The sequence below is a fragment of the Lutra lutra genome, chromosome 4 (assembly GCF_902655055.1).
Source record: "Lutra lutra chromosome 4, mLutLut1.2, whole genome shotgun sequence".
Lineage (NCBI taxonomy): Eukaryota > Metazoa > Chordata > Mammalia > Carnivora > Mustelidae > Lutra > Lutra lutra.
The window spans coordinates 178,434,180-178,458,302 of NC_062281.1; the positions used below are offsets into that span (position 1 = coordinate 178,434,180).

General features: G+C 57.2%; 4 protein-coding genes across 5 annotated transcripts; 1 reads left to right on the top strand and 3 right to left on the bottom strand.

Moving 5' to 3' along the window:
* Window positions 1-113: 113 nt before the first annotated feature.
* Window positions 114-9,689, bottom strand: CNKSR1 (connector enhancer of kinase suppressor of Ras 1). Of its 2 annotated transcripts, none has more exons than XM_047727658.1 (21): window positions 9,425-9,689; window positions 7,179-7,336; window positions 6,913-7,094; window positions 6,240-6,324; window positions 5,777-5,929; window positions 5,587-5,691; window positions 5,016-5,075; window positions 4,837-4,905; window positions 4,408-4,509; window positions 4,256-4,326; window positions 4,104-4,177; window positions 3,839-3,945; window positions 3,731-3,761; window positions 3,196-3,368; window positions 2,282-2,355; window positions 2,050-2,121; window positions 1,705-1,778; window positions 1,484-1,545; window positions 1,302-1,401; window positions 1,037-1,218; window positions 114-784 (listed from the first exon to the last, which is right to left on the bottom strand). In XM_047727658.1, exons 1-21 carry the CDS (start codon window positions 9,474-9,476, stop codon window positions 515-517), a joined length of 2,256 nt encoding a protein of 751 aa, XP_047583614.1. In that variant the 5' UTR covers window positions 9,477-9,689; the 3' UTR covers window positions 114-514. The 2 variants fall into 2 exon arrangements, with proteins under 2 accessions (XP_047583614.1, XP_047583615.1); XM_047727659.1 differs by having other exon boundaries at window positions 5,777-5,818; window positions 9,425-9,682.
* A 4,425-nt stretch (window positions 9,690-14,114) lies between these two features.
* ZNF593 (zinc finger protein 593) lies at window positions 14,115-15,105 on the bottom strand. Its single transcript, XM_047728067.1, has 3 exons — window positions 14,783-15,105; window positions 14,490-14,552; window positions 14,115-14,398 (listed from the first exon to the last, which is right to left on the bottom strand). The coding sequence occupies exons 1-3, from the start codon at window positions 14,980-14,982 to the stop codon at window positions 14,257-14,259; spliced, it is 405 nt and encodes a 134-aa protein (XP_047584023.1). The 5' UTR covers window positions 14,983-15,105; the 3' UTR covers window positions 14,115-14,256.
* A 942-nt stretch (window positions 15,106-16,047) lies between these two features.
* Window positions 16,048-19,875, top strand: C4H1orf232 (chromosome 4 C1orf232 homolog). Its single transcript, XM_047728522.1, has 4 exons — window positions 16,048-16,567; window positions 17,882-17,965; window positions 18,054-18,151; window positions 19,575-19,875. The coding sequence occupies exons 1-4, from the start codon at window positions 16,484-16,486 to the stop codon at window positions 19,873-19,875; spliced, it is 567 nt and encodes a 188-aa protein (XP_047584478.1). The 5' UTR covers window positions 16,048-16,483.
* A 1,147-nt stretch (window positions 19,876-21,022) lies between these two features.
* FAM110D (family with sequence similarity 110 member D) lies at window positions 21,023-22,553 on the bottom strand. The gene has a single exon (XM_047728434.1). The coding sequence runs from the start codon at window positions 22,208-22,210 to the stop codon at window positions 21,386-21,388; it is 825 nt and encodes a 274-aa protein (XP_047584390.1). The 5' UTR covers window positions 22,211-22,553; the 3' UTR covers window positions 21,023-21,385.
* Window positions 22,554-24,123: the final 1,570 nt, after the last annotated feature.

Here is a 24,123-nt window from a genome sequence, read left to right on the forward strand (position 1 = left end):
AGACTAACTAGTTACCAAGACTAGTTACATTCATGTCCTCCTGATACTTTCCATCCTTGTCCCCTCCGGGAGCAGATTCGGGGTTCTAATATGCAGTCAAAGGCACACGTAGATTCATTTTAAATAAACTGATTTTATTTTGTTGAAAGTGTTTGTGTAAAATGAGCACCTATACAAGACTGGTTTGGGGAAGGGAGAAGGGCCAGAGATGGAGGGGGACAGGTTTGTGCCCCACAGGTGGGAGGATGAAGCGGGAGAGAATTTCAGCCCAGCTTGCCACTTCTTCATTGGCAAAAGAGAGGATGGCATGGAGTGCACTTCACTTCGACCCACTCCAAGGGAGAGAGGAGCAGAAATGGTGGACACGTGGGCAAAGGAGGGCCTCTAGGGGTGACACACGGACTACTTCCAACCTTGAACAGAACCCGGGGATGCTCTGTCCTGGACATGTCAGGACTTGGGGGCTGAGGTGGTCCTCAAGGCCAGAGGTCAGGAGCCAGGGTATGGACCAGGGTCAGAGGTCAGGAGGTCGGAGGTTGCTCTCTGGGGTCAGGGGGCAGAGATGGGACTGCTCCTCAGGGTCAGAGGCTAGGGGGTGGGAAGACTGTTCTCTGGAGTCAGAGCTGGGGACTTGGGAGTGGCCCTCAGACTGCACCACTCCCCAGCCTCCCAGGCCCTCTGAGTAGAGCTCTTGGTTCTGCTCCTTCCACTGCCGGAACTTCTCTCCTGTCAGCTCCGGGTCACCGAGCACTTCCTCCAAGGCCTGCAGCTCCTGCAGCTTTGCCTGTGAAGAGAGTGGGGGCTTAAGGGGCCATGATCACGTGGGGAGAGGGGTCAGAGTGCAAGTCCAGAGCTCACTCTGGAGTCCAGGTTTAGAACCCAGCACCTGGCTCGGCCTAGCCCCGAACCTCACATTGAGAGGCTGGCTCCGGGGAACCTAGAAATTGGCCCAGTCCACAGCTGAGCCCAGCGCTCAGGGCCAAGAACCAGAACAGAAAGCCCAGTCCCTCCCCATGCCCAGTGCCCTCCAGCTGACCTTGAGCGTGCTCTGCAGCGCACGCACACGGTGCACTCGCTCATTGAGCTGGGGGTCTCGGTTGCGCCTCATGAAAGAGCTCCGCCACTGTTCGTGAGTGAAGGGCTGTAGCTGGCCCAGGAGGGACACGCCCCCCTGCCTCAGCCCCTGCACCATTCCCTCCAGCGCCCCTTCGCTGCTGTCTGTGGGAGGGGGAAGCAGATGAGGATGTGCCCATCCCAGCTTCCCCCACCCTCCAGCTCAGCTCCGAACCCCAGCACAACACCTGATGGCGGGCCAAAGGAAGTCCGTGGGCTGCCCTGGGTGGGGGTGGCTGCAGGTGATGTGTCTCCATGGAGCGGACTCCACATTTGGGCTGGGCTGGGCTGTGGGCAGGGTATACGGGGAGGTGGGTGTCACTCCGAGCCCTATGGTCTGCTTTCCGCTCCCCACCAGTCTTCTACTCACCGAGGCTGAGCGGGACCCAGCCTCATCGTCAGGGTCTTCTGCTTCTGTCTCACTGTAGCAGTCTGGGGGTAACAGGAGCAGAGAGGGAGCCCCCTAAGCCCACAGGGTTTGGGGAGGCCAGGGAGTAGGCTAGGGCACTGGAGTTTCCAGCCCCCATTCTAGGAGAGACAGGGGCTCAACTGAGACCCACCTGGTGGGACCCACCCCTGTGAGATACCCACCTTCCTCTCGGGGCAGGGAGGCCCGGCCTGGAGACTGGTACTTGGAAATGCAGGTAATGAGATGGCGTACCCACCTATTTGGGGGGGGGCAAACAGGTCTTGGAGTTTTCATCTACCATATGCCAGGGGATTTTCACCTTTATCATCTTCTAACTTCATCCGCAGAGCACCTCTGAGAGGTAGGAACTCTTATTAACCCGTTTTATAGATGAGGAAACTGAGGCTTGGAGAAGTGAGTGCCCTGACCAGCCACTATCAAACAGTGGGGCTCGGGATCCAGGTTCCTGAGCCAGGCTCGCAAGCCCTCATGTGGGAGAGGGGGTGTAAGGGGGAGGTGGCACTCACATGCTCAGGTCCTCCAGGGTATCAGCAGCAAAAATGAAGGGTTTGTACACGTCATGCGTGAGCTGGAACACACTGCCAGGTGGCATGGGGGGCCTCAATCAGCCTGGTGGTGCCCATCCAGAACCCATGAGGCTGCCCCAGGAATCCCACCTACCTGCTGCCCCCCACCGCCTCCTCCTCCTCTCTCCCTTTCTTGCCCCAGCCCCCCATGTGTCACACTCCAGGACTTAACTATTTTTTCTTCTGATCCTGTCCACTTTCCAGACTGTAGTTGGAAACATTGATGAGGCCCTCAGCCTTCTCATCCTGGGGGGAATCACAGAGTGAGGGTCAGCCTGCAGTCCCATTACCCTGGAGGCCCAGTCAGGCTCTGGGGGCAGGGAGAGGAGAGAGTGGTTCCTGGGCTCTCCAACCACAAATCTCCCAGTGCCTAGAGCTCAGGGCAGGAATCTGGGGTGGGGGCAGGGGACACGACCAAGGTGGGGCTCTTAAGCCAGGAAAGGGGAGCCAAAGGCAGCCAGGAAAACAGCCACAAGGAAGAAGACCGCTTATGCATTTGTTCTTAGATGAGCTTTGCAAACGCTCTTCTCCCTTCCTGGTTTATTTTTTCCTTTCCATCTGAATGACCCCCAGGCATTGATTTCTCAGAGGGACTTCTCAGCTCTTGAGGCTGGACTGGACACTGCCACTAGGCTCCTACCCATTCCTGGGCTTTTTTTCATCAGAGCATGCGTTCCCCGGACTGTCCTTGAGTGTGCCTGTATCCCCCCTACTGCCAGCCTGGAATAGCAGGGACTGTCCCTGTCTGCCCTACATCCCTAGTATGAGGCCCAGAGTGGGGGACTCAGCAGGCACTGGAATGCTCAAGGAGTGAATAAACGGGACAGACGGAGGAACAGAAGAGGAAAGAAAGGTGGGCAGAGCGAACAGGACTCTCTACGCTGCCCATGATGCCTTTCTCAGCCTGCTTTCCCACATGTATCTGTTCATTTCTCTCCAAAAAGCAATCTCATTTTACAGATAGGGCCTGGGTGGAGGGGTGATCTGCGGCCTGCCTGTGGCCACAGATGGAGGGGCTGGAGGAATAAGGACAAGGACCGTGGCTCTGACTCCCGCCCTGACCCGTGCATGGGGCGGGGGGCTCACCTGGGGCTGGCGGTACCAGTAGAGCGTGTGTCTCTTGAGCACAAACCAGCAGCGGCGCCAGCGAGGGCCCATGAAGCCACCCGGCACCTTGCGCAGCAGAAGCCAGCCGTCGCAGTCGGGCTGGCCCAGCTCCCGGCACGACACCCGCCGGCGACTCAGCCGTGTCGCCACGCCTGCAGGAGCACGGCCCGGCCCAGGTGATCAGGGGCTGGCAAGGCACCCCAGACACCCCCAACTGCCCCCCATTCCCCGCACCAGCATTCCCAGCTGATCTTTCTGAACCCGCACTGTGCTTGAAGTGTTACAGTTCTCTCCCTGAGGTAGGGCTGACTCTTCCCATTTGAGAGACAAGGAAATGGAAGATCAGAGGAGGAGCCCATAGCCCAAAGTCACAGAGCTGGTGAGAGGCCCAGGCTGCTGAGGAGACGTTGTGTGTGCAATGGGCAGGGGTGGGGTGTTGCGTCTTGCCAAACACTGGAAAGACTTTGAAGAGCTCCTGTTAGGGGACCCTCAGCCAGTCAAGTACGTCTCTTACCTTTTGATTTCTTCCGACCAGAAACAGGACTCTGAAAAGGTCCTAAGTGGTTAGAGAAGGGTCTGGGCCCAGAGCCACACACCCCTCCCTGAGGAGCTCTCCCCTTACCGTGTCAGGCTGTTCTGGGGCTTCCTGAGTCTCTGCTGCCCCTGCTGGGTGTGTGGCTAGAGGTGCAGGGTGAACGGGCCGGGACTCAAGGTCAAGGGAGGTAGAGTCTGTCAGGAAAGAGGAGAGAGAGGAGGGTCCATGAGCCCAGCCCCAGGCTGGGCAGCGGGGTGAGGATCTCAGAGTCAGTGGGGAGAGCAGGGTCAGAGCCAGGTATCCCACAAGCCTTGCCGGGGACATCTGCCACCTGCTGGGACTTTGCAACTACCTGTCCAGGTAGGGCTGGGTGCAGGACTTGGGTCTGAAGTCAGGTCAAAGGCAAAGACGTCTTCGGATGGGGCCCTAGGGAGAGCAAGGGGAGATGAAGTGAGTGAGCCCGTGGCACCCCTGCCCAGACCCACCAGCGGCAGAGCCTGATACCTGGCAGACAGTGGGGTGAAAGCCAGCAGGGGACTCGACAGTGGTGCGGAGCCCGGGGTCTGAGGAGGGGTCTGGGGAACAACCAGAAATGGTGACAGAGCTGCTGACAGGGGTCTGAAAGCGGGATGGGAGCAGGGCTGGGGGACTGGTACCTGAGGAGGGGTCTTTGGCATGGGGACCTTCTTCAGCACCAAGCTGACCCCGGCTGGCTCCCGCAGCAGCTCCCTCAGCACGTTCTTATGGGGCCAGCCCACCTGGACACGGAAGGGGGCAGGGCAGGGACCCTGGGCTGAGGCAGAGGCCCAGGAGGCTCTGGAGTAAGCCAACAGCCCCCACCCTTGCCCTCAGCCTCCTGCCACTCCTCCTCCAGCCCCCTCACCTTGGCCCTGCCAAGGCCACTCTGGCTCATCTCACAGGCAGCAGCTCCCACAAGCCTGGTGTCCACAGGGACTGCATGAGGCCCTCCCAACCCCCACCAGCCCTGGGTTTTCTCAGCAGCCCCTTCACCGCCCCCCCACCCCACCCCACCCCCTCCCCTCCCCTCCGCCACGAACAGCCACATCCCTTTCCTCCTCACTCACCACCACCTGCTCATTGACCTGGACAATCTCGTCTCCAGGCAGGATCTGCAGCCGGGAGTCAGCAGCGACCTGGTATGTGGGGTGGGGCTTATGGGGTTCACTCTCCACAGGCCTGAAGCGGGCTCAACTGGAGAGTAGGGCCTTGGGACGGGCAACTGAGAAGGGCATAGGATTCTCACCTGGGGGCCCGCACGGGACACGAAGTGCAGGCAGTTACCGGTGGTGTGGATTTCCAGGCCCTGCCCAAGCAGAGGCTGTAGTCACTGAGTGCTGGGGGGCCAGGATTATTCTGTGGATGGAACTGGGGGGACAGCTGGCTCCAGGTAGGTGCTGCCCAACTTGCTGTGTGACTCTGGGCCTGTCACTCCTCTCTGGGCCCCTGCCGCCTCCTCTAATAAGGGCCAGGAGGAGGCTGGGCTTGCTGACTAATGAGGTCTCAGATCCTCAGCTGCCCTCCTGAAGGGATCAGTAGGGCTGGGGCAGGACAGGGGCAGGGCTGGGGGCTCTGGTGTTTTCAACCAGTTGAAGCTTAAAGCAACTAAGTCCGTGTCCTTTCCCCAGTCCCCTAACCTGCCATATCTGTGTCCTAGGGCTGGAATGTGTCCCCTGAGACCACATCAGCTAAAGCCCCCCAGGACTGGAGAAAGTATTTAATGACCTAAGACCCCAGCCATAACAGTACAGCATTCCGGGGGCTCCTAGAACCATATTTCAGGGCCCAGACAAGGCTGCTGAGAGGTCAGCGCTCACCAAAGGGTCGTCCAGCTGCACGCGCTCCAGCAGGGCCCTCTGCTCCAGCAGCTCCTGGGGGCTGCAGCGCAGGATGTGGTGGCAGATCCCCGCCACGTGGCTGCACTGGGGGAGGGGGCATGGGAGGCTGAGCCTTGAGTCCCATCCCACGGCCACCCCAACCCCCCCACTCAACTGAAGCCACACTCACAATCCTCAGGACTTTGCTCTCCCTCTCGGCCGCAGGACTGTCCTGGAAGCAGAGAGGGCAACAGCCTTCCCTGAGGCAGGAGCACTGCCTTTGCCCGAGGGCAGGGTAGGCTTCCCAGTGGTCCCTCCCTGTGACCTGAATGTTGATCTCCTCCTAGAATGACAAGGCCTCAGAGCTTTGGCTCCAGGGTCTCGTTCAGCTGATGCCAAGCCCCAAAAATCACCATACATACCCTCCCCACTCCACCCCCATCCCCAGAGCCAAACTTTCTGAGCGGCCCCTGCCAGCTAGAAGACCCCACGCCCCCATCACCCCCTACCCCGTGGCCAGGCCTCCTTTCTTCCTGCCCCTGTCTCTTCCCAACCCCCACATGCGATCCTGTGCTGATTCACAGGTTATAAAAAGCTCTAGCCTGACTTGGTCTGTTACTGCCTGGGCCAAGCCTGGCCTTTGGTATTCCTACCTCCTGCAAGGCCTGGCCCAGCTCCCCGCACAACTCCCCAATCTTCTGGCAGGCTGAGAAGTCATTTAAGTGGGAGAAGAGGTACCTGGCAGGGGTAAGGATGGTAAGGGCAGTGGTTAGGGGGCTGTGATGACCAGTCAGTCATGGAACCACTGGTCTGCCACATGGGAGGTGGGGGTGGGGGGGATATCTGCTCTGACGGGTTTTGCTTGGGGTAAAGGAGAGAACTAATACATCGACAGAGCTTAAAACTTAGCACAGGACTCATCTGTCAAGCACCCAGGATGTGCCAGGCCCTATTCCAAGCACTAGGAAGAGACCTTACACACATGATTACATCAATAATGATATAACTCCAGGCACCGTGAGATGTAGGGAGCTCTGAGAACCTACAACAGGAAGGCTTCCCAGAGGAGTGACATTTGAGCTGGCATCTGTGGGACCAGCAGCAGCGGCTGAAGGGAGTGGAGAAGCTCTCCATGCAGTGTCGGGACAGTTATGATTATGAGCTGCGGGTGGATGGGAACCCAGGCGCCCCAGTGCCTCTGCACGGACCAAATAACCTCTTTGCCTGTCTCCACAACATCTGAACAACAGCCTAGCTCTATTCTCTCCCAGGCCGCAGAGGAGTCAAGGATGAGAAGGGTCCCCTCCCCAGTAGGGTTTTAGGTACCTGTTGAGCCAGAAAAGGAGGGTACGGGCCTCATGCACCAGCTCCACGGCTGCACTGAGGACATCAGCAGGGGGCTTGGCACAGCCTTCCAGGTGGCCCTGGACTAAGCTCTGGAAAGCATAAGTCCTCTGGAGCAGCCCCTCTGTCAGGCTCTGAAGGTTCTCTGTCTGTAGCCCAGAGCTCTGGGCCAGAAAAAAGGCAGGTTATCTCCTGGCAGTGGCCAGCCCCCCATTCTCGGCCAGCGTGGCCACCATTCATTCACTCACCAGGGCCCGGAGCTGTTCCACCCCTTCTAGGATGAGCTCCTGGTGGCCGAGAGGCCACACAGTCAGGGCCTCAAGGCTGCGGGGACAGAGCTGGAGCAGGTACTTCCCGGGCAGCTCCCAGTCCTCAAAGCAGTAATCCTGCAGGGAGTCATCGAGGCCTGGAGGGAGGACAGGGCTGCCATGGCCTCTCAGGCCACTTCCTCACTCCCACAAAGTCCCTTTCTCTCCCATCTGTTCCTAACCACAATCCTGGGACCCAGGCTGAGACTACTGAGCGAGTAACATAACTGCTCTGTGCCTCAGCTGGGAAATGGCGGTAATATAAGCACCTATTTTCTGATCCAGTGGGTACCAAATGACAGGATGCATGTCAAGTGGTTGGCCCATTCTCTGGATCACGGCAGTGACTTCTCCCATTATATCATTAGCAGACTCTTTCCCCTGACCTACAAGGCCTTGTATGAGCAGGCCGCCACCTGCCTCTCCAGTCTCACCCCCTGGCACAGCCCCTCGAACTCAACACTTTAGATCCAGAGCACGAACTCCCTGGGGCTCCTGGAATGCTCTTTTGCCTCAGGGTCTACATATGTGCTATTTCTTCTGCCTGGGTGGTTCTAGCTACTTTACCCGTCTTTTTAATACAACTCCCTCCAGGAAGCCTTCCATAACTCCCCAGGGTGGGTCCGGGGCTCTCCTGCTCCCACTGCCCCTCAAGTTCTGGGCCATAAATAACTGTTCATCTTGAACTCTAGCCCATGCCTGGCACAGGGTAGACAAGGCAGACCAAAAATAGGAATAGTATCTATTAAAAGCTTATCATGGGCTAGGCAAAATTTCAAGGGCAATCTACATGTTAACACATTTGGTGCTCACTGAGTGTAGAAGGTAATGACTACTGTCATCCCCACTTTACAGGTGGGCAAACTGATACAAAGAGTAAGTAGCGGGGCGCCTGGATGGCTCAGTGGTTTAAAGCCTCTGCCTTCGGCTCAGGTCTCGATCCCAGGGTCCTGGGATGGAGCCGTGCATCGGGCTCTCTGCTCAGCAGGGACCTGCTTCCCTTCCTCTCTCTGCCTGTCTCTCTGCCTACTTGTGATTTCTGTCAAATAAATAAATAAAATCTAAAAAAAAAAAAAAAGGAGTAAGTAGCTTGCTCACCCTTTGAAGGAATTCCTTCCATTCCAAGTCAGGCTCCATCACCAGGGAGTGTGAGTGTCATTAATATTTCTCCTTCATTCCCCGGGTGACATTAAGAACACTGGACTGCGAGTTCCCACACCTGTGACTCCAGGTATACAGCCCCTGGACAGCCCCTCTGCCCTGTGCAGTGACCCTGCTGCTCTGCCTTCCTTCCCAAAGTCCCCTACACTGAGCCACACAGGCTAGGCTCCTGCCATGATTGTCTCATTTTGTCTACCTCATGAGATAGTTGCAGACTCTCTCATCTTAGGGATGGAGAAACTGAGACCTCTGGTCGCAGAGCTGGTGAGCGGAGGAGAGGGGCCTGGAGCTCGGCCTGGGAGTCTGACTCCAGGCCTGAATTCCTGCTTTTCAAGGGCTGGTCTCTCTGAGCCCTGAGCCTGCCAGCAGCGTCCTCCGTTCCCCTCCACTCCGTTGGGAGCTTTCCTCCCAGGAAGGCTGTCAGGACTCCCCTCCCCTCCCCTCTCCTAACTGCAGTCTGGGCCGTTTCCCACCCATTGGGGCTCACTGACGCTGGCTAGCATGTCCTCCCTGGAGGCCCCCAGGGTGGGGCTGTGCCAACCCCTTCGGTCTGGCCGGGCCTTCTGTTTCTTTCACTGGGAACCTCAAGGTGGAGACAAAGGAAAAGACAGGAGGACCGGGCCTATTCCAAAGCCCAAGGAAATCACTTCCTGGCTCAGTGCGTCAGTTTCCGCTTCTGAAAAATGGGTTTAAGAACAGCCCACTGAGCCCTGGGGCCGAGGGAAGATAAAGGAGATTGAGTGGGCGGGGGCGCGCTGGGGCCGCCTCTCTGTTTTCCTGACACCACCTCCGCCTCCCCGCCGCCACCCTGGCCGCCACCGGCGTTGTCGGGGCGCCGGGAGACCCCTTCTGAGTTCTCGGGGCCCCCGGGGTCATGCCGCCGATCCTTCTGCCTAGCACAGTACCGGGTACCTGGCAGACGGTCTATACATGACTTGTTGACTAACCGACAGACCTGGTTCGTCCTTTTTTCCTTTCCCTCTCCCCTCGCAGCGCCCCTCAAGCCCGATTCTGCCCAGGCCCACCTCTCAGCCAAGCTGCCACCTTCCCGGGGGTCCAGGTCGCCACTGGTTCCATGGCCGAGACCGCCGGCTGGGATGTGCTCCCGCCGGGTCCCACCCGCGCAGGAATTTCCGCCCACGGAGTCCGGCCTGGGGAGGGACCTGGGCCGGGCGCGGGGCGGAGTCACCGGCACACCTGGGCCCAACTTGGACCTCCAGGTGAGGCGCTGCGACCGCCATTGGCCTGCCGCTGGCCCGCCTCCTACCCCGCCCTCCAGGCGTCCTCTGGCTACTCCGCGGCCCGACCCGAGGCGGTGTCCCTGCTGTAAGTCCCAAGGATCCCAACCCAAACTGCCCTTTGACCTTTAGGCTTCTCAAAAAAGAAAAAAAGAAAAGAAAAAGAAAGGTGAGCAGGGAGTGCAGCAGCAAAGCACAGAGGTTAGGGAGCCAGAGCCCCGACTGCAAATGTCAGCTCCGCAGCTTTTTAGCTGCCAAGCCTCAGCTGGTCTGCAAAATGGGCTGCTGTGCATAGTACCTGCGTTAAGAGCTCTAAAACTTTTTGGAATAGGGGTTTTTAGTTCCCCCCTTTTTTGGCACACAGACCCTTCTGGCACTCTGATGAAAGCTACGGACCCTTTCTCAGAATAGTGCTTTTGGAAGCATTTAAAAATTGCTGAAGCTTACAAGGAAGAGAATTATAACCAAAATATATTTAAAACACAAACTTGGGGCACCTGGGTGGCTCAGTGGGTTAAAGCCTCTGCCTTTGGCTCAGGTCATGATCCCAGAGTCCTGGGATGGAGCCCCGCATCGGGCTCTCTGCTCCACAGGGAGCCTGCTTCCCCCTTCTCTCTCTGCCTGCCTCTCTGCCTACTTGTGATCTCTGTCAAATGAGTAAATAAAATCTTTAAAAAAAAAACCAAAACACAAACTTATGGGACACCTGGGTGGCTCAGTCAGTCAAGCGTCTGCCTTTGACTCAGGTCATGATCCCAGGTTCCTGGAATCCAATTCTGCATCAGGCTCCTTACTCAGTGGGGAGCCTGCTTCTCCCTCTGCCTGCTGCTCCCCTGTTTGTGCTCTCCCTCTCTCTCTGGCAAATAAATGCAATCTTAAAACAAAACTAGACACAAATTTATGATTGGGGTGCTTGGCTGGCTCAGTCAGTACAGTGTGTAACTTTTCATCTCAGGGTTGTGAGTTCAAGCCCCATGTTCGTTGGGTGTAGAGATTACTTAAAAAAAATAAAAATCCTAGGGGTGCCTGGGTGGCTCAGTGGGTGAAGGCCTCTGCCTTTGGCTCAGGTCATGGTCTCAGGGTCCTGGAATCGAGCCCCGTGTGCGGCTCTCTGCTCAGTGGGGAGCCTGCTTCACCCCACCCCCGGTCTGCTTCTCTGCCTACTTGTAATCTCTGTCAAATAAATAAATAAATAAAATCTTTAAAAAAACACACCACAAATTTATGATATAGTAATGTGTTTATTAGCATTAAATAAGACTGTTAAATTTTCCTTTTGTAACGATATCAGCATGTTATTCACCTAGAAGAACGCTCAGCTGTGGGGTGGTCTTTGATTCACCTTTTTGCACGTATTTATCAGTTAACAACTAAGCATAGGGAATGCAAGAGCGTAATGGGGAAACCTGGGTCACCAGCGCGAGAACGGGTAGATTCACCATTTGGTCACAGATCCTCTGCTAGGCCACAGCTGCCCAATCAATGGTGGCTACATAGCAGGAGAGTCTGAAAGAGTGTGATTTAGTAGTGGGCTAGTAACTATCACGATTTTGAAATAGTCATGAGCATATATAATGTTGAGACCGTTGAACAACTGTATTTTGATATGAAAATATCTGTGATTTCAATAGGTGACAAAGACACAGATACTACTGATATGTCAATCCATATAGAAGGAAATGATAAATTTTGGTTATAGGTTAGTGAAAAATGTAACATTTTTTCCCATCCAAATTTATGGGTCCCCTGAATTCTGAATCCCAGTTAAGACCCTTTCTCTTAGAACAAGTCTGAAACATACTGTTTAGAACTGTCACCATCCTCACCACCACCACCATCATCATCATCCCATGCCAGGAGACTCCCCGGACTACTTCGTAATCAGACAGAATCAGTTCCATCTGCTGTGTGACTGAGACTAACCTCAATACCTCTCTGAACCTGTTTCTTCCCATCTAAAACAGGGACATCTATACCTTAGCACAGTGAAGATTTGCTCAAAGTACTTTGAAATCTGTCACATAGGATACACATGAGTTATTATTGCTTTGATTTTGTGGAGAGGGGCTTGGCCCTCTATGTCACTCTGGAATCCCTACCAGTGCCCCAATGCCTTCAAAGCCTGTCATGATCTTGCCCTAAAACCCAAATTCTGCACTTGGCCTATGGATGGCTCTTATAGTGTGTTTCAGTTGTCATCATTGAATAATTTCACATACAAATCCAGGTTCCTGGACCTTGGCCAGCTCTGCTGACCCCTTCCCACCTTCACATGGGGCATCGAACATGAATGCAGATTGTTGGCTGTATCTTTCAAGGTCCCCGCAGGTCCCTGCAGGCCTTGCTCCCTCACTGGTGACCCAGGAGGCTCCAAATGTGCAACACAGCCCTCACCTCTGGCTTCCTCCTTTGCCTGATGCCTCCTTACACCCGGTGCAGCACGTGTCCCTACATCACTGCTCCATGCTGCACCCCCCTTTCACACTTTTGCCTGTTCCTTCAACAGCCTTCCTGTGGCACTCTGGGGAATCCCAATAAACACAGACCCGGTCTCCACCGTCCTGATTTCATCAAACACCTTCCCTGAGCCAGCCAGCCCTTGCCCTCCCTGAACACGCAATCCTGCAGGGGAGAAACAGACAGGAACTCACCGCTCATACTCAATTGCTCCCCTGAAAGGCCTGGGGGCCTCACACCCACAACCTTGCCTTTATTTTGTGCATCTGGTAGGGTTCGGCAGGTAAGGGTAGAGTAAATGGTAGTACTTTTATGAGTTTATAAGAGTTACTTCTACACATTTGCTGTAAAACATTCAAAGGTTAACAGTAGGGCATTCTCTCTCTCTTCCATTCCCAAATGGGGACCACTATAAAAGTTTCCATTCTCTACATAGGCAGATACGCCACATGCTATTTTTTTCATTTTAGGAGATAGTCAACACCAAATAAAATAATACATGTCCACTGCTTAGAATACTGCCTGACACGGTTGGCCACTGGTTTTTAGCATACCGTGGACAGATTTCTTAATCAGTATACACTGATCTTCTTTTATTATTGTCCTCATGCCAAGAATAGGAAAGTCTTCATCTTGGAGAAAGAAGTGGTATGTGCCTCTCCCCAAGGTAGGGGCCATTGATCCAACAGAAACCAAGTGAAAAGGCCTACCCATGTTTGGGAGGATAGGAAGTTAATAAGGCACTCTGCTCCTCCTTTGCTGAGGACTGACTGGTGATATCCAACCATCTGAGGGGTAGGGAAAGAGCCGGAACCAGGGCTGGGGAGACCCTCCCAGTACCTGGTCCAGGTCTAAGACTCCTGAGTGCTGCCAGGCAAGGCCTCTCCTGCCTACCCAGCCTGGCCTCCCTGGCAAGTGGGGGAGGTGCTGCTCAGGCCTGATGCTGATCTCTCTTGACAGCTGTTCCTGAGGCTGGCAGGATGGGCAGGAGGGGGAAGGGACCAGATTTAAAGGTTTAGTTGCCCCGCCCCCTGCCAGACCTGGGAGAGCAAACACTGGTGAGCATCCTCTGAGGCATGGCTCTCATGTATATGGGAGGTCAGAAACCTCTATGCCCTGATTTCCGCTCCTGGGTATCACCAACACCAGTACTCCTCATTCCTGCTTCCACCTCACAGGCCGCCAGGGAGACCAGTGGCATCCACCATGAGATTCCGACGCCTGACCCCGGGCTACTTCCGGGTACTACAGGTAAGTACCTCTCGCTGAGGGCTTCGGCCACCGACCCCCCACTTTTCCGTTACCATAGCTGGGCTGACACCCCCAGCAGCCAGGCTGTCACGTTTCCTGCTGCCTGAGCAGCCAGGGCCCAGATGGGCAGTGAAGCGAGAGGGATTGGGATGGAATCTCCCTGGGGCAGCAATGGCACACATATCTCCTTCACCCAGCCGTACCTTCTCCGCTCCTTCCCACCCTCTACCTTCCTGGAAGTCTCAACTGACCCACCCCTCAGATGGAGCCTCTGTGTATCTCCAGATGCAGATAGCTGGGGAGCTGAAAGCAGAGCCCCGAAGTCCGCTGGCTGGGGTTGTGGCTACACTGCTGGCTGTCCTGGGACTGGGTGGCTCCTGCTATGCTGTCTGGAAGATGGTGGGGCAGCGGCGGCGGCCACAGGCCTGAGGATAAAGTAGGCGGCCTCTTACCTGGGTCCTGGGGGAGGTGACTCAGCAGAGGCTGCAATCTCAGGAGCCCATTTCTTTTCTAAGGGCCAGTCCCTGCTCTCATGGGAGCAGGACAGTATAAACCTGATCCTTCCTCTCCCCTTCACTGACCAGGGTTCCACTTTGGGTCTCCAGCTCAGATGCAGGACCCCCGAGGGAAGGCAAGGCTATAGGTTCCAAAGATGGACCAAGTAGGGAATAGACACCCTAGGCCCTGTAAACAAAAGTAGCAGAAACACCCGCCCCCCCCAGGGCAGGAGCTGGGGGGAGTGGCCTGGAGGTTAGAGTCAGAGGCAATCTTCTCTAACCAGTTTCTTTATTGGGGGTGAGGCCATCCACTCCCCAAGCCCAGGGCCAAGAGAGGTTGGCACAGTCTTTCCCAGCCTAGCCCTTGCCTCGCTGTCCATGGGCAGCTCCCCTGACTTGCATCCTCAGGTCATGTCAGGGAGTTGTGTCCATCTCAGGGACCTCAGTGGATACTTCCGTGGGCACTGCCAGTCGCTGGGGGGTCATATAAGAGCCCATTCCCGCTGCCCTTTCGGCCTCTTCCTGACTGTAGGGCTCCACGCTCAGCTGCTTTAGCCTGGGAGAAAGAAGAATGAGAGTTGGGAGCTGACCAGACGCAAGCCCTGTCTGCCCAGACGTTCATCAGTCCTCTCCTTACTCCTTCATACCTTTTCTTGTGGTCTTTGGATCGGAAGTGGGTCTTCAGGGTGGCGGAATCGATGAAGTATCTCCTGTAGGGATGGGAGGTGGGTAAAAAGAGTGTGGTGATGCCTCTCAGGTATGCCTGTCTCCCTGAACCTAGCTATTCCTGACACTTGGCAGCGAACCTGAAGGGATGGGAAACCAGGAGACCCACGGGTCCCACAAGAGGAGACCCTGCGCGTCCCGGGGCCCGGACCTCACGCCCCGTCCCGTCCCGCCTACCCTCCTCCTCCCCAGGCCAGGCCGGGGCGGGACTCACGCGCAGGCCAGACAGCGATGCAGGCCGCCCCCTGGCAGGTCGGGGTCAGGCTCAGGGCCCGGGTCTGGCCGAGACCGTGCGGGAACCTGGGGCCGCAGCTCGCGGTGAATCTCATCCAGGTCCGGCCGCCGCCGCTTCGCCTTCATCTGGCGGGCCAGGGAGTGGGCTCGGTGCGCACCCGTCCGGCGGGAGCGACCCATGGCCGGTGACAGAGGGGCCAGGACGCCCAGAGCCGGGTCGGGGGCACACGTGCGGGAGCTTCCGGATTGTGGGATGACGTTACGTGACGCCCGGGCAGAGCAGGCTCCTCTAGACCGCCTCAGATGACGTCACTCGCGCTGTTGGAGTCTTGAGCGCCCCCACGCGGCCGTCAACGTCAGTGACGGAGCGCGGGGCGGGGCCCAGAAGCGGCTTCATCCGACCCGAGCGAGGCTATTGTTGAGAAGCGGCTGGGTGGTTCGTGCCCCTGGGGGATTCCGGTCCCTGCCCTCCCGTCCTGCCTGGCCCAGCGTATCTCTGCGTCATCCCCCGGCACTGTCACCTTAGCTTCTTCCCAGATCTTAGACTCTGCGGTCAGTCGGGAGAGGGAAAATGCTTCGCGCATCTCTGGAAGGCGCTGAAAAATGTCCGTGATGTGAATAAATGAATTAATGAGTAAGAGTGAGTACGTTTGCGATCCTGGCCCCCACAAAGATTCCTGAGATAGTTCCAGTTCCTGGCAAAGCCCTCACCACTTCTCACCGTTCCCCACGTATTCCCTCGGATCTCCAACCTTCATCCACCCCAGTCAGATCCGTGAGCAAGGAGTGTTCCTCCTTGGGGAGGACAGTGCACAGGCATGCCCTCAGACTGAATAGGGGTCAGCTGCTCTCACAGGAAGAGGAAGTGCGCACAGAAGGACATCTCATCTTTGCTCCCTTTCTCTGAGCCCTGGATTCCCAGGCATGGACTGGCAGCAAAGGCAGATACAGCCGAGGTGTTGTGTGCTCAGAATGGGGAGAGGGCCAGAGAGACTTTCCCCATTCATCGGAGCCTGGTGCCTTTCTGGCTGGCCAGAGGAGCTCAGCAATAATTCAGGGACTCCAGCTCTTTGGAACCTGTTGCCAGGAAACAGGTAGATGTGCACGTGCATCCCTGGGGAAGGGAATCAGTTTCCAGCCCAGACAAAGCAATGAAATGTAAGCCCAGGGTGCCAGCTGGGGGCCTTAGGACCTCCTCAATCCAGTTCACAGCTGAGTAGGGATCTAGGGCAGGCCCTGCTTAGGGCACAACTGGTGTGACTATAGCCACAGGAGCACCAGAGTGTGTCTCGGGCCCACAGACTTTATAAATGGACTTTGTGAATGAAAACAGATTTTTCCTGGAGCCATTCCGAGAGATCAAGTTCAAATTCAAGTACCCCTAGGGCCAGGAAGGAGGCCTCCATGGAGATGTCTTCATTATTCTTGGCCAATATGGGTCAAGACCAGGGACTAAAGCCACAGGAGCCAGCTCTGTCCCATCCCCACCCCAGACTCCTCTGGATCAGATTCACCTGCTGGACACTGTGCCAGATGGGGAGACTGGTGCATCTTTAATGAAGTCACCTGATCCCTGGGACAGGCTCCTGGCCTCACCAAGTTCCTGGAGCCAGACCCACTGGGTGACCACTGAGTCACTGCCTGCCTGAACTGGGGTGCCAGGTGTGTTTCCCCTGCAGCCATGAACCAGGCCTTCTGGAAAACCTACAAGTCCAAAGTGTTACAGACCCTAAGTGGAGAACCTGAGGAGGACCTGGCAGAGGAGGTGGGTACAATCCATGCTTGCTGGGTGGGTTCTGGAAGAGGGGTAACAGGTGTGAAAGGTACAAGGAAGGGCAAGGGACAGGCTATGGGGGAAGGGCACATTTGTGCAGAAGCCAGCAGCACATTCAGGGATGACAAATGGCATGGTGCAGAAAGCCAGGGTATTGAAGAAAACTGAGGGAGAAGATTTGGGGACCACCAGAAGAATAGTCATTGTCTCCAAAGATCTCAAGGGTTACCGCATGGAAGAGATCCTTCCAGCACCAGTGGGCAGTAGCCACCAGGGGTACATGGGGCTTGACACGACTTTCTAGTGGGCAGGGCTCAGCAGAATGCAGATGGCTTGCCTTGAGAGGAAGTGAGTCCTATGGGACTGGAAGTAGGGAAAGCGGCACTTGATGTGGAGTCACCATTGCAGCATCAGGTCAGAGGCTGACTTGGACCATCTTTGTCCTGACATTAAAGATCAAAAAAGCTCTGAAACTGGGAACAGTCTTCCATCCAGATGCTGTGATATATGGCAGTTGTGCAAACAGGTGTTGCAGGGGCAGGAACTATTTCTGTAAGGGTGTGTGTGTGTGTGTCAGTGTGAAGAAGCATCTGTCTAGACAGGTGGGTGTCCCAGGCTGGGCTTGTGTAGAAGTAGCTGCGGGTTGGTATGAGGACTGGGGTCCGTGCAGAATGTCCATGAAGTTGTACGGGTGGGTGTGAACTGGAGATAGGGATTTTCAGGTGTGTGGATTTGGGGCATAAGTCTCTTCCGGAGACCTGTCTGTGCAGGCACTGGCAGGTGTTATGTTTATCCTGCGTGTACGTCTCGGCCTTGGTGTCTGTGGAGGGGTGGAGAGGTGGAGGGAGCTGTGGGTGGGTCTCCGGGCAGCTGTCTGCATTGGTGTAAGTGTACAGGTGTGAATGGGGTAACTGAGGACATGTTCTTGTAGAGGTGCCTCCCAGGACGTACATGTAGCACAAGGGAAGAGGTATAGCCGTGTGGGGTTGCTCACATATAGGTGTGTCTGCATTGGCATGCATGCCCTGGTCCGCACATTTCTGGGTGCATGTGGATGTGTCTGTGGGTGAGCAGATGTGTGCTCAAGGTTGTCTGCAGGGGTCTACTATCCAGGTAAGGTATGGGACTCGTGGCTTTATGTAGAGGGTCACCTGTCTGGATTTACGGGCTGTGTGAGTGGATGAGATGGGTGTTTAGGTGGGAGGGTTTGGGGTGCTGGAGTGCGCATACCAGGCTAGCAGTCAGGGAGGGAGGTCTCATTCCTCTGGGGCCTCTCTCATGCTGGGAGGGGGTCTTGTGTCCCAGAGAGGGAACCCAGCGTTAGCGGAATCTGAGCCAGCAGAACCCGCAGAAGAGGCTTTCCATTCCATGTCACAGTTGGCCCGCCGGGTGAGTTTTCCCTTCTTCACCCCAGCCCCGGGGCGCCTGGCAGAGGCTGCTGTGACCCCCTCCCTGACTCCCAGCCCCTCCCTCCCAGGTTCAGGGGGTTGGGGTGAAAGGTTGGCTGACAATGTCGTCCCTGTTTAACAAAGAAGATGAGGACAAGCTACTGCCACCGGAGCCCTGTGCGGACCAGTACGTGCGTGTTGGTGGGGGCTGGGCTGGGCCTGACGTCCCCATGTCCTTTCCTTCTGATCTATTTGTCTATCTTTCTGACCAGGAAGCCAGGGGGAGAGCCAGCTCCTGGCTGTTTCCGTTTCTCTCATCAGGAAAGAGGCCAAGTCGACATATCTGGAGTTTAGGTCAGATCTCAGGAGGACTTTAAGGGCTGTTGGAATTGAGGTGCTAGAAAGGTACTTTATACTCTCTCTCCTCCCCATCCGCATGGTTGGGGGGGTCCTCTCCCTACAATTGAGGAACAGAAGAGAGAACGTTTAGGTGTTCAGAACAGAGGGTGGTCTAGACCAGTGGTTCCCAGTGCTGGTCTAAACCGTCCTCCTCCTAGGGAGTTTGTGCCAGACCCTCAAAGCTTCAAAGCTTCTGATTCAGCAGGTTTGGGCTGAGGTCTGGAATCTGTATTTGCAGCTTGCTCAGGGGTGGGGGGGTGGGCGGGTGGACCTGAGGGGCACTAGTTTAGTTAGAAACCACTGACTTAGAAGGGCTTTGATGCTGGGGGTAGGGGTAGGACCCAGGGCAGCTCCTTTCTCCTAGCTCCATTCTGGCACACACTCCCTCTCTGCCCTTTCCTCCAGCCCAGTCACACCCCCTTTCTTTGACACTCCCCTATTCCTTTCTCCCCTGGGGGTCCCCCTGACCCACCCATCTTTCCCTCCCCAGGGGTCCCTTTCTCCCTCCTGGCGCTCATCCCCTGTCCTTCCCAGAGCTCCAAGGACTCCTCCTCAGATCTGAGGCTACCACCTCAAGACTCAGCATCGCTCCTTGACTGCCCTTCCCCCACACGCCTTGCCACCCTCCAGTCCTCCTCCCCACTAACGCCTCATCTAGGCCTTTCTCATTTCCTTGGGTCGCTCCACCTGTCCTTCTCTCCAGTATGTCATTTTCCCAGTCCCCTTTCCCCTCCATCCCAGAACCTCACCCTCGCGCTCGCCCCCGCCCCGCCTCTTTCCCCAGGGCTGCAACCGTGGTTTCTCGGACCCCTTCTCCCAGAGTCTGACTCCACCCCAACCGTCGCTGGGCCCCGCCCCTCGTCCGGGATCCTCCCACAGCTTTCCAGACTCCACTGCTCAGGCTTTCTTCCCTCCTCTGGCTGTACTCCTCTCCCCGTCGTTCTTAAACGCCTGACCCCGACTCTTTCCCAAGAATCGTGGTCTCAGTCCCCTCTTCCCAGACCCCCCACCTAATCCCCTGACACTGTCCCACCCCAGCCGCCTTTCCCTGTGCCTCTGAGCCCTCCGCGGACCTCCAGTCTCCCGCCCCACCCCCGTCACCTGACCTCCCTGTGGCTCCTCCTGTCCCACTACTGGCGCCTGCGCCGTGTCTCCCCTCTTCGTCCTCTCCTCGGGCCTCTCGGCCGGTGACACCCGTCCTAACCCCGCAGCCCGCTGGCGGCGCGGTCCCCCTCGCAGACAGTTACCGCGACGGAGGCGGAGCCGCGCGGGCCGGGATTCTGGGACGCGTTCGCCAGCAGGTGGCAGCAGCAGCAGGCGGCAGCGGTGTCCATACTGCGCGGCGCCGAACCCAACCCGGAGCCAGACCCCGAAGCCGGGGATGAAGCCGCAGAAGAGGCCGCCGAGCGCCCCGAGCCGGGGGAGGCCGACAACGTGGCCGGCTTCAAGTGGGGCTTTCTCACCCACAAACTGGCCGAGATGAGGGTGAAGGCTGCGCCCAAGGGCGACTAGTCGGCCGGCCCAGCTGGACACCCCCTCCTTTCTTCCCCCACTCCCATAAAAACCCTGCCCCAACACCCCATGTGACCGCGTGCCTTTGTCCGGACGGCGGGGATGACTGCTTTTGGGTGGGCAACCTCAAGGCAGGTCCAGCTCAAAGCGCCCTCACTCCCTTCCCCCACAAGTGTACAGGGAGAAAATGACGAGACAGCCCTGGTGTCGGATTTAGGATACAACTTTCCAGGAAACTGGGGAACCCCAGAGAACAGGCCCCCATCACCTTGTTCAGCCTCTTTTAATTCGACAAACGTTGCCTGTGGCCCTCCTATGCGCACCGTCCCTGCACTGGGGGAAGGTCAGAGACTCACCGACCAGCGGGTCCCACAAAAGGTGACAAGTTGAGACACAAAAATAAGGCCGTACTTGGGAGCTCGGAGATGAGGCCAACTGGGGAATTCAGGAATTTCAGAGGGAGAATGAATACATGTAATCTTAGAAGGATGAGTGGAAAGGGGAAGGTAGCCCAGGCAAAGGAAGGAGGACCTTAAGCAAAGACTTGGAGATGTGGACTTGGAGGCAATCGAATGACTTTGTGTGTCTTTGAAGGAAAGGAAGACAGTGGCCCTATGTGAGGCTGCCAATGATCAAAGTCCTGGTTTGAATGGTCCCTTCCTTTATTGTCCTCAATTCTGGAATTTTCCTGTCTCAGCCCATTCATAGCTAGTAACCAAAGAGGGCAGCAAATCTCTGGGAATGGGGGCCTTTTCGGGCCAGCAGACCCATATTTCTGGAGCAGACCCCTCCCCAGAACTCCCCAAACATGCTATTCCTGGTTCCCAGATCTAGCCTGGACCGACCTCTGGGGGTCGATGGTGGAGATGATCATAATGGAGTTAGTACTGATACAGTAGTGGTTTTAGTGGCTGTCGTTTATCGAACACTTCCTATATGCCGGGCACTTTGCCATGCGTTTAATGACCATTTTAAAAATATTTTGATCACCGAGGGGTGCAGCTGTGGTTCGGGGAAGTTAACTGCTTGCCCAGGGTCACACAGTGAGTCGGGAACTCGCATTCCAAAAACCCAAACGCGTAACTCGGCGCAAGCCCGCCCCGCCCGCTTCCTCAATAGCTGCTCTCTAAGCCAACATCACGACTCCTTTAAATAACGTTTTGGCTTTATTCAGCAGGTTCTCCGCTCTCCCACCCCAGGCTTCTCTCCCCAGATCCGGCCTCCACAGGAGCCACGTAGCTGCCCCCTCCCCCTCGGTCGTCTGCTCTGGGAAGGGCCTTCCGAATCATTCTGTCCCAGCCTCCCCAGGTTCACGGGGCGGGGGTGGCGGGGGGGGGGGGCGGGGGCCAAGAATCCAGAGGGAAGGGCTTTCCTAAAGGCACCCGGCGCCTCAGAGGCAGGGCGCCCCTGCCCGTGCCCGGGTCCAGCCCTGCGTCCACCCCTTAGCCCTCCCGGGACCCGGGACCCCGGACCCCGGACTCCCCGGGAGCCCGCTCCCGAGCCGCCGCGATCACACCTCGGACTCGCGCGGAGGGCCGCGGGCGCGCTGGCAGCCGTACAACCACTGGATGACGCGCGCGTTGCGCTCCACCACCGACACCGGGGGGCGCCCGTCTCGCGCCGAGCCCGCCGCCTCCGAGCCGCCGCCGCCACCGCCGCCTCCAGCTCCGTCCGGGCGATCCGTGTCGCTGTCGCTGGACGTCCAGTCGCTGGCGTCCCCAGAGCCTAGCGGCGGCGACGTTCCAGGCTGGGAGCTGGCGTCGGCGCCCCAGCTCTGCGGAGAGAAGCGCTCAGCGCCCAGCACCTCCACCAACGCGCGCTCCAGGCCGCAGTAGTTGAAGAAGCGCTCCTTCTCCGACAGGGGTAGTGAGCATGTAGGGCACAGCGCCCGCTTTCCTGACGCTTCCTGGGCATCTTGGGGCGCGGCCCAAACCCCAGGAGCCGCTGGTCGCTCGGTTGGGCCCGGACTGCTCGAGGTGGCGTCTCGGGGGGCGCCCAGGAAGAGGCGCCTCACCAGCCCCTGGCCTTTGGCGTTCTCTTTGTTCACCGAAGCCTTGCAGTCCCGCTTCTGGCGGTAGAAGATGAGGGAGTCAGGCCTTGGCAGCCGCCTGCCGCTGCTCCGGCGGGCGGGCCCGGGCATCCTGGGCGATGCAGGGGGCCCCAGCTCATTGCAGGGGTGCGGGGTGAGCGGTCTGGGACCCCCACGCAGAGCGGGTTCCTGGCGTCGTGCTATGACTTGGTGGGTCTTGACATACTTGGCTTTGTCGGCCTCCAGCCTCTCCACCGCGCTGGGGGTGCGTCCCCTGGACGGGGTGGAGGGAGAGGCCAGGATCATCTCAGCGGAGCTGGACAGGATTATACCCCATAAGCCACTGGAAGTAGGCAGCTAGTTGAGGAGCCAGGAGTAACTGGCCGGGGCTTCCTGGTGCCTGCAGGGAAAGAGGAATGGTCACTTCTCCTGGCGTCAGTCCTGGGAATAGGATCAGCCAGCCACCCCTTCTCTATCCAAAATCAGCCGGTACCATCCTTAAGGGGCAGAGAGGCTCAGGCTACCTCTCCCCCCCCCCATCCCTCAAAGACATTGAGCAGGGGCGCCCTGGCCACCCAGAAACATGCTCCTTTGAGGGTGCCCCAATCTGGCCATAGAGCCATGCCAAGCAAGCATCAGCAAGTGGGACACTTGGAAAAGGAAATGGGGCTGGTCCCAGCTCAGTTCCCGAAAGTGGCCTCAACAGGAAAAAATACCTCTTCCCAACCCAGCAACTTTGAGTCCAAGACAAGAAGGCTCCCCAGCCACAGGCTGGCTCCAGCAGGGCCCACCCTCCCCGCCCCCAAGCACCCGAGGTCAGGGATATAACCACAGGGTAGGAGCCTCCGGTAATCACAGCCAACTGCCCTGCCCAGTCCCAGCTGGGCGACAGGGAAAGAGACAGAGAGGTGGCAACCAGGTCATGTCACCCAGCCACCTCCCACCTCTGTACCCCTGCCAAGGGATTTCCACAGTGCCCGCCTGTAAACACCACCTTGCCTACCTCTGCATTTCCATTTACAGAAAAGGAAACTGGTAGAGAGGAAAGGGCTTGCTCAGGTCTCTACTGAGAGGTAGGGGCTGGGATTGAAACCCTGGTCTCTAGCCTTGCAGTGCAGAACTAGTTCAGATGGCCTGTCTCTGTCCCTCTCATGTTTTGCTTCTATTCTTGCTGCTATAATCCCAAGCACTTTCCATGAGACCTGGGCCCTTTGCCTCACAAAAAGTTCCTTCCACAAATTCTTCCCAATAACTGGCACTCCCAGCAATCTGCCCTCAGGGTCTCTGTCCTATTCTCATCCTGAGACCCCGTGACCCTTGTCCGCCACCTCCCCTCTGCCACTGGGGAAGCGGACCAGGAGGGGTTGTAAATCAAGAGCTGATGATGCTGTTGGCAGTAAGAGAATGGGCCACCCACAAGGCTCAGCACAACCCCTCCCACCCCTGCTCCTTTCTCCCTGAATCCTCCATTCAGTTGAAAGGGACACAGAAGTTCTGGGGGCTGAGGGGACCTCCAGTCAGGAGGCCACAAAAGAAGAGAACTTGCCAGGATAGGGGGAGGCCAGAGACCCCGCCAAACCTCCCACTCCAGCGTGTGTGTGTGTGTGCGCACACGTGTGCACATGCGCATGCGCACGCACGCGATCGCTCGCACACACACACACCCCTATCTAGTGTCTAGTAAGTCAGTCCATGGGTAGTTGGTGACTGGTGACTGCGAACGCAGGCAGCCAGGAGAGCTTGGCAATGACCTCCCTCCTGGCTCTCAAGAACTATACCAGGCAGTGGGTCCGATTCCAAGGTCCCAAGAGGGCACTGTGCTTATCTGACCTTGTGGGTATCCTCCCATCCCATTCCCTCTTCCCTGCTCCCCCTGAGCAGCAAGGCTATAAAAAGTCCCTAAACACAGGGACTAAAATAGTCTGCCATCCACCATCTCTTCCCTGCCTCCTGGGTTGGCCCTGATGCTTGACCACAGATGTTCAGCCCTAGAAGCCTGGCAGACATCCTTGTGCCCTCCGTCCCTTTGCCCACCTTCTCCTAGTCCTGTGATTAGTGGTCTGAACTTTGCCCACAGCTTCAGATCTGGACTTGGTGGAGTGGGGGAGGGTGGGAAGCACTTGGTCACTGGCTTGGTGCCAGCCTCCCTGCCCTTGGGTCCCCGAGTGCCTTCCCACCCCAGCCCTGGGCTCGGGATGCACTCACCTCTGTGCCCTCAC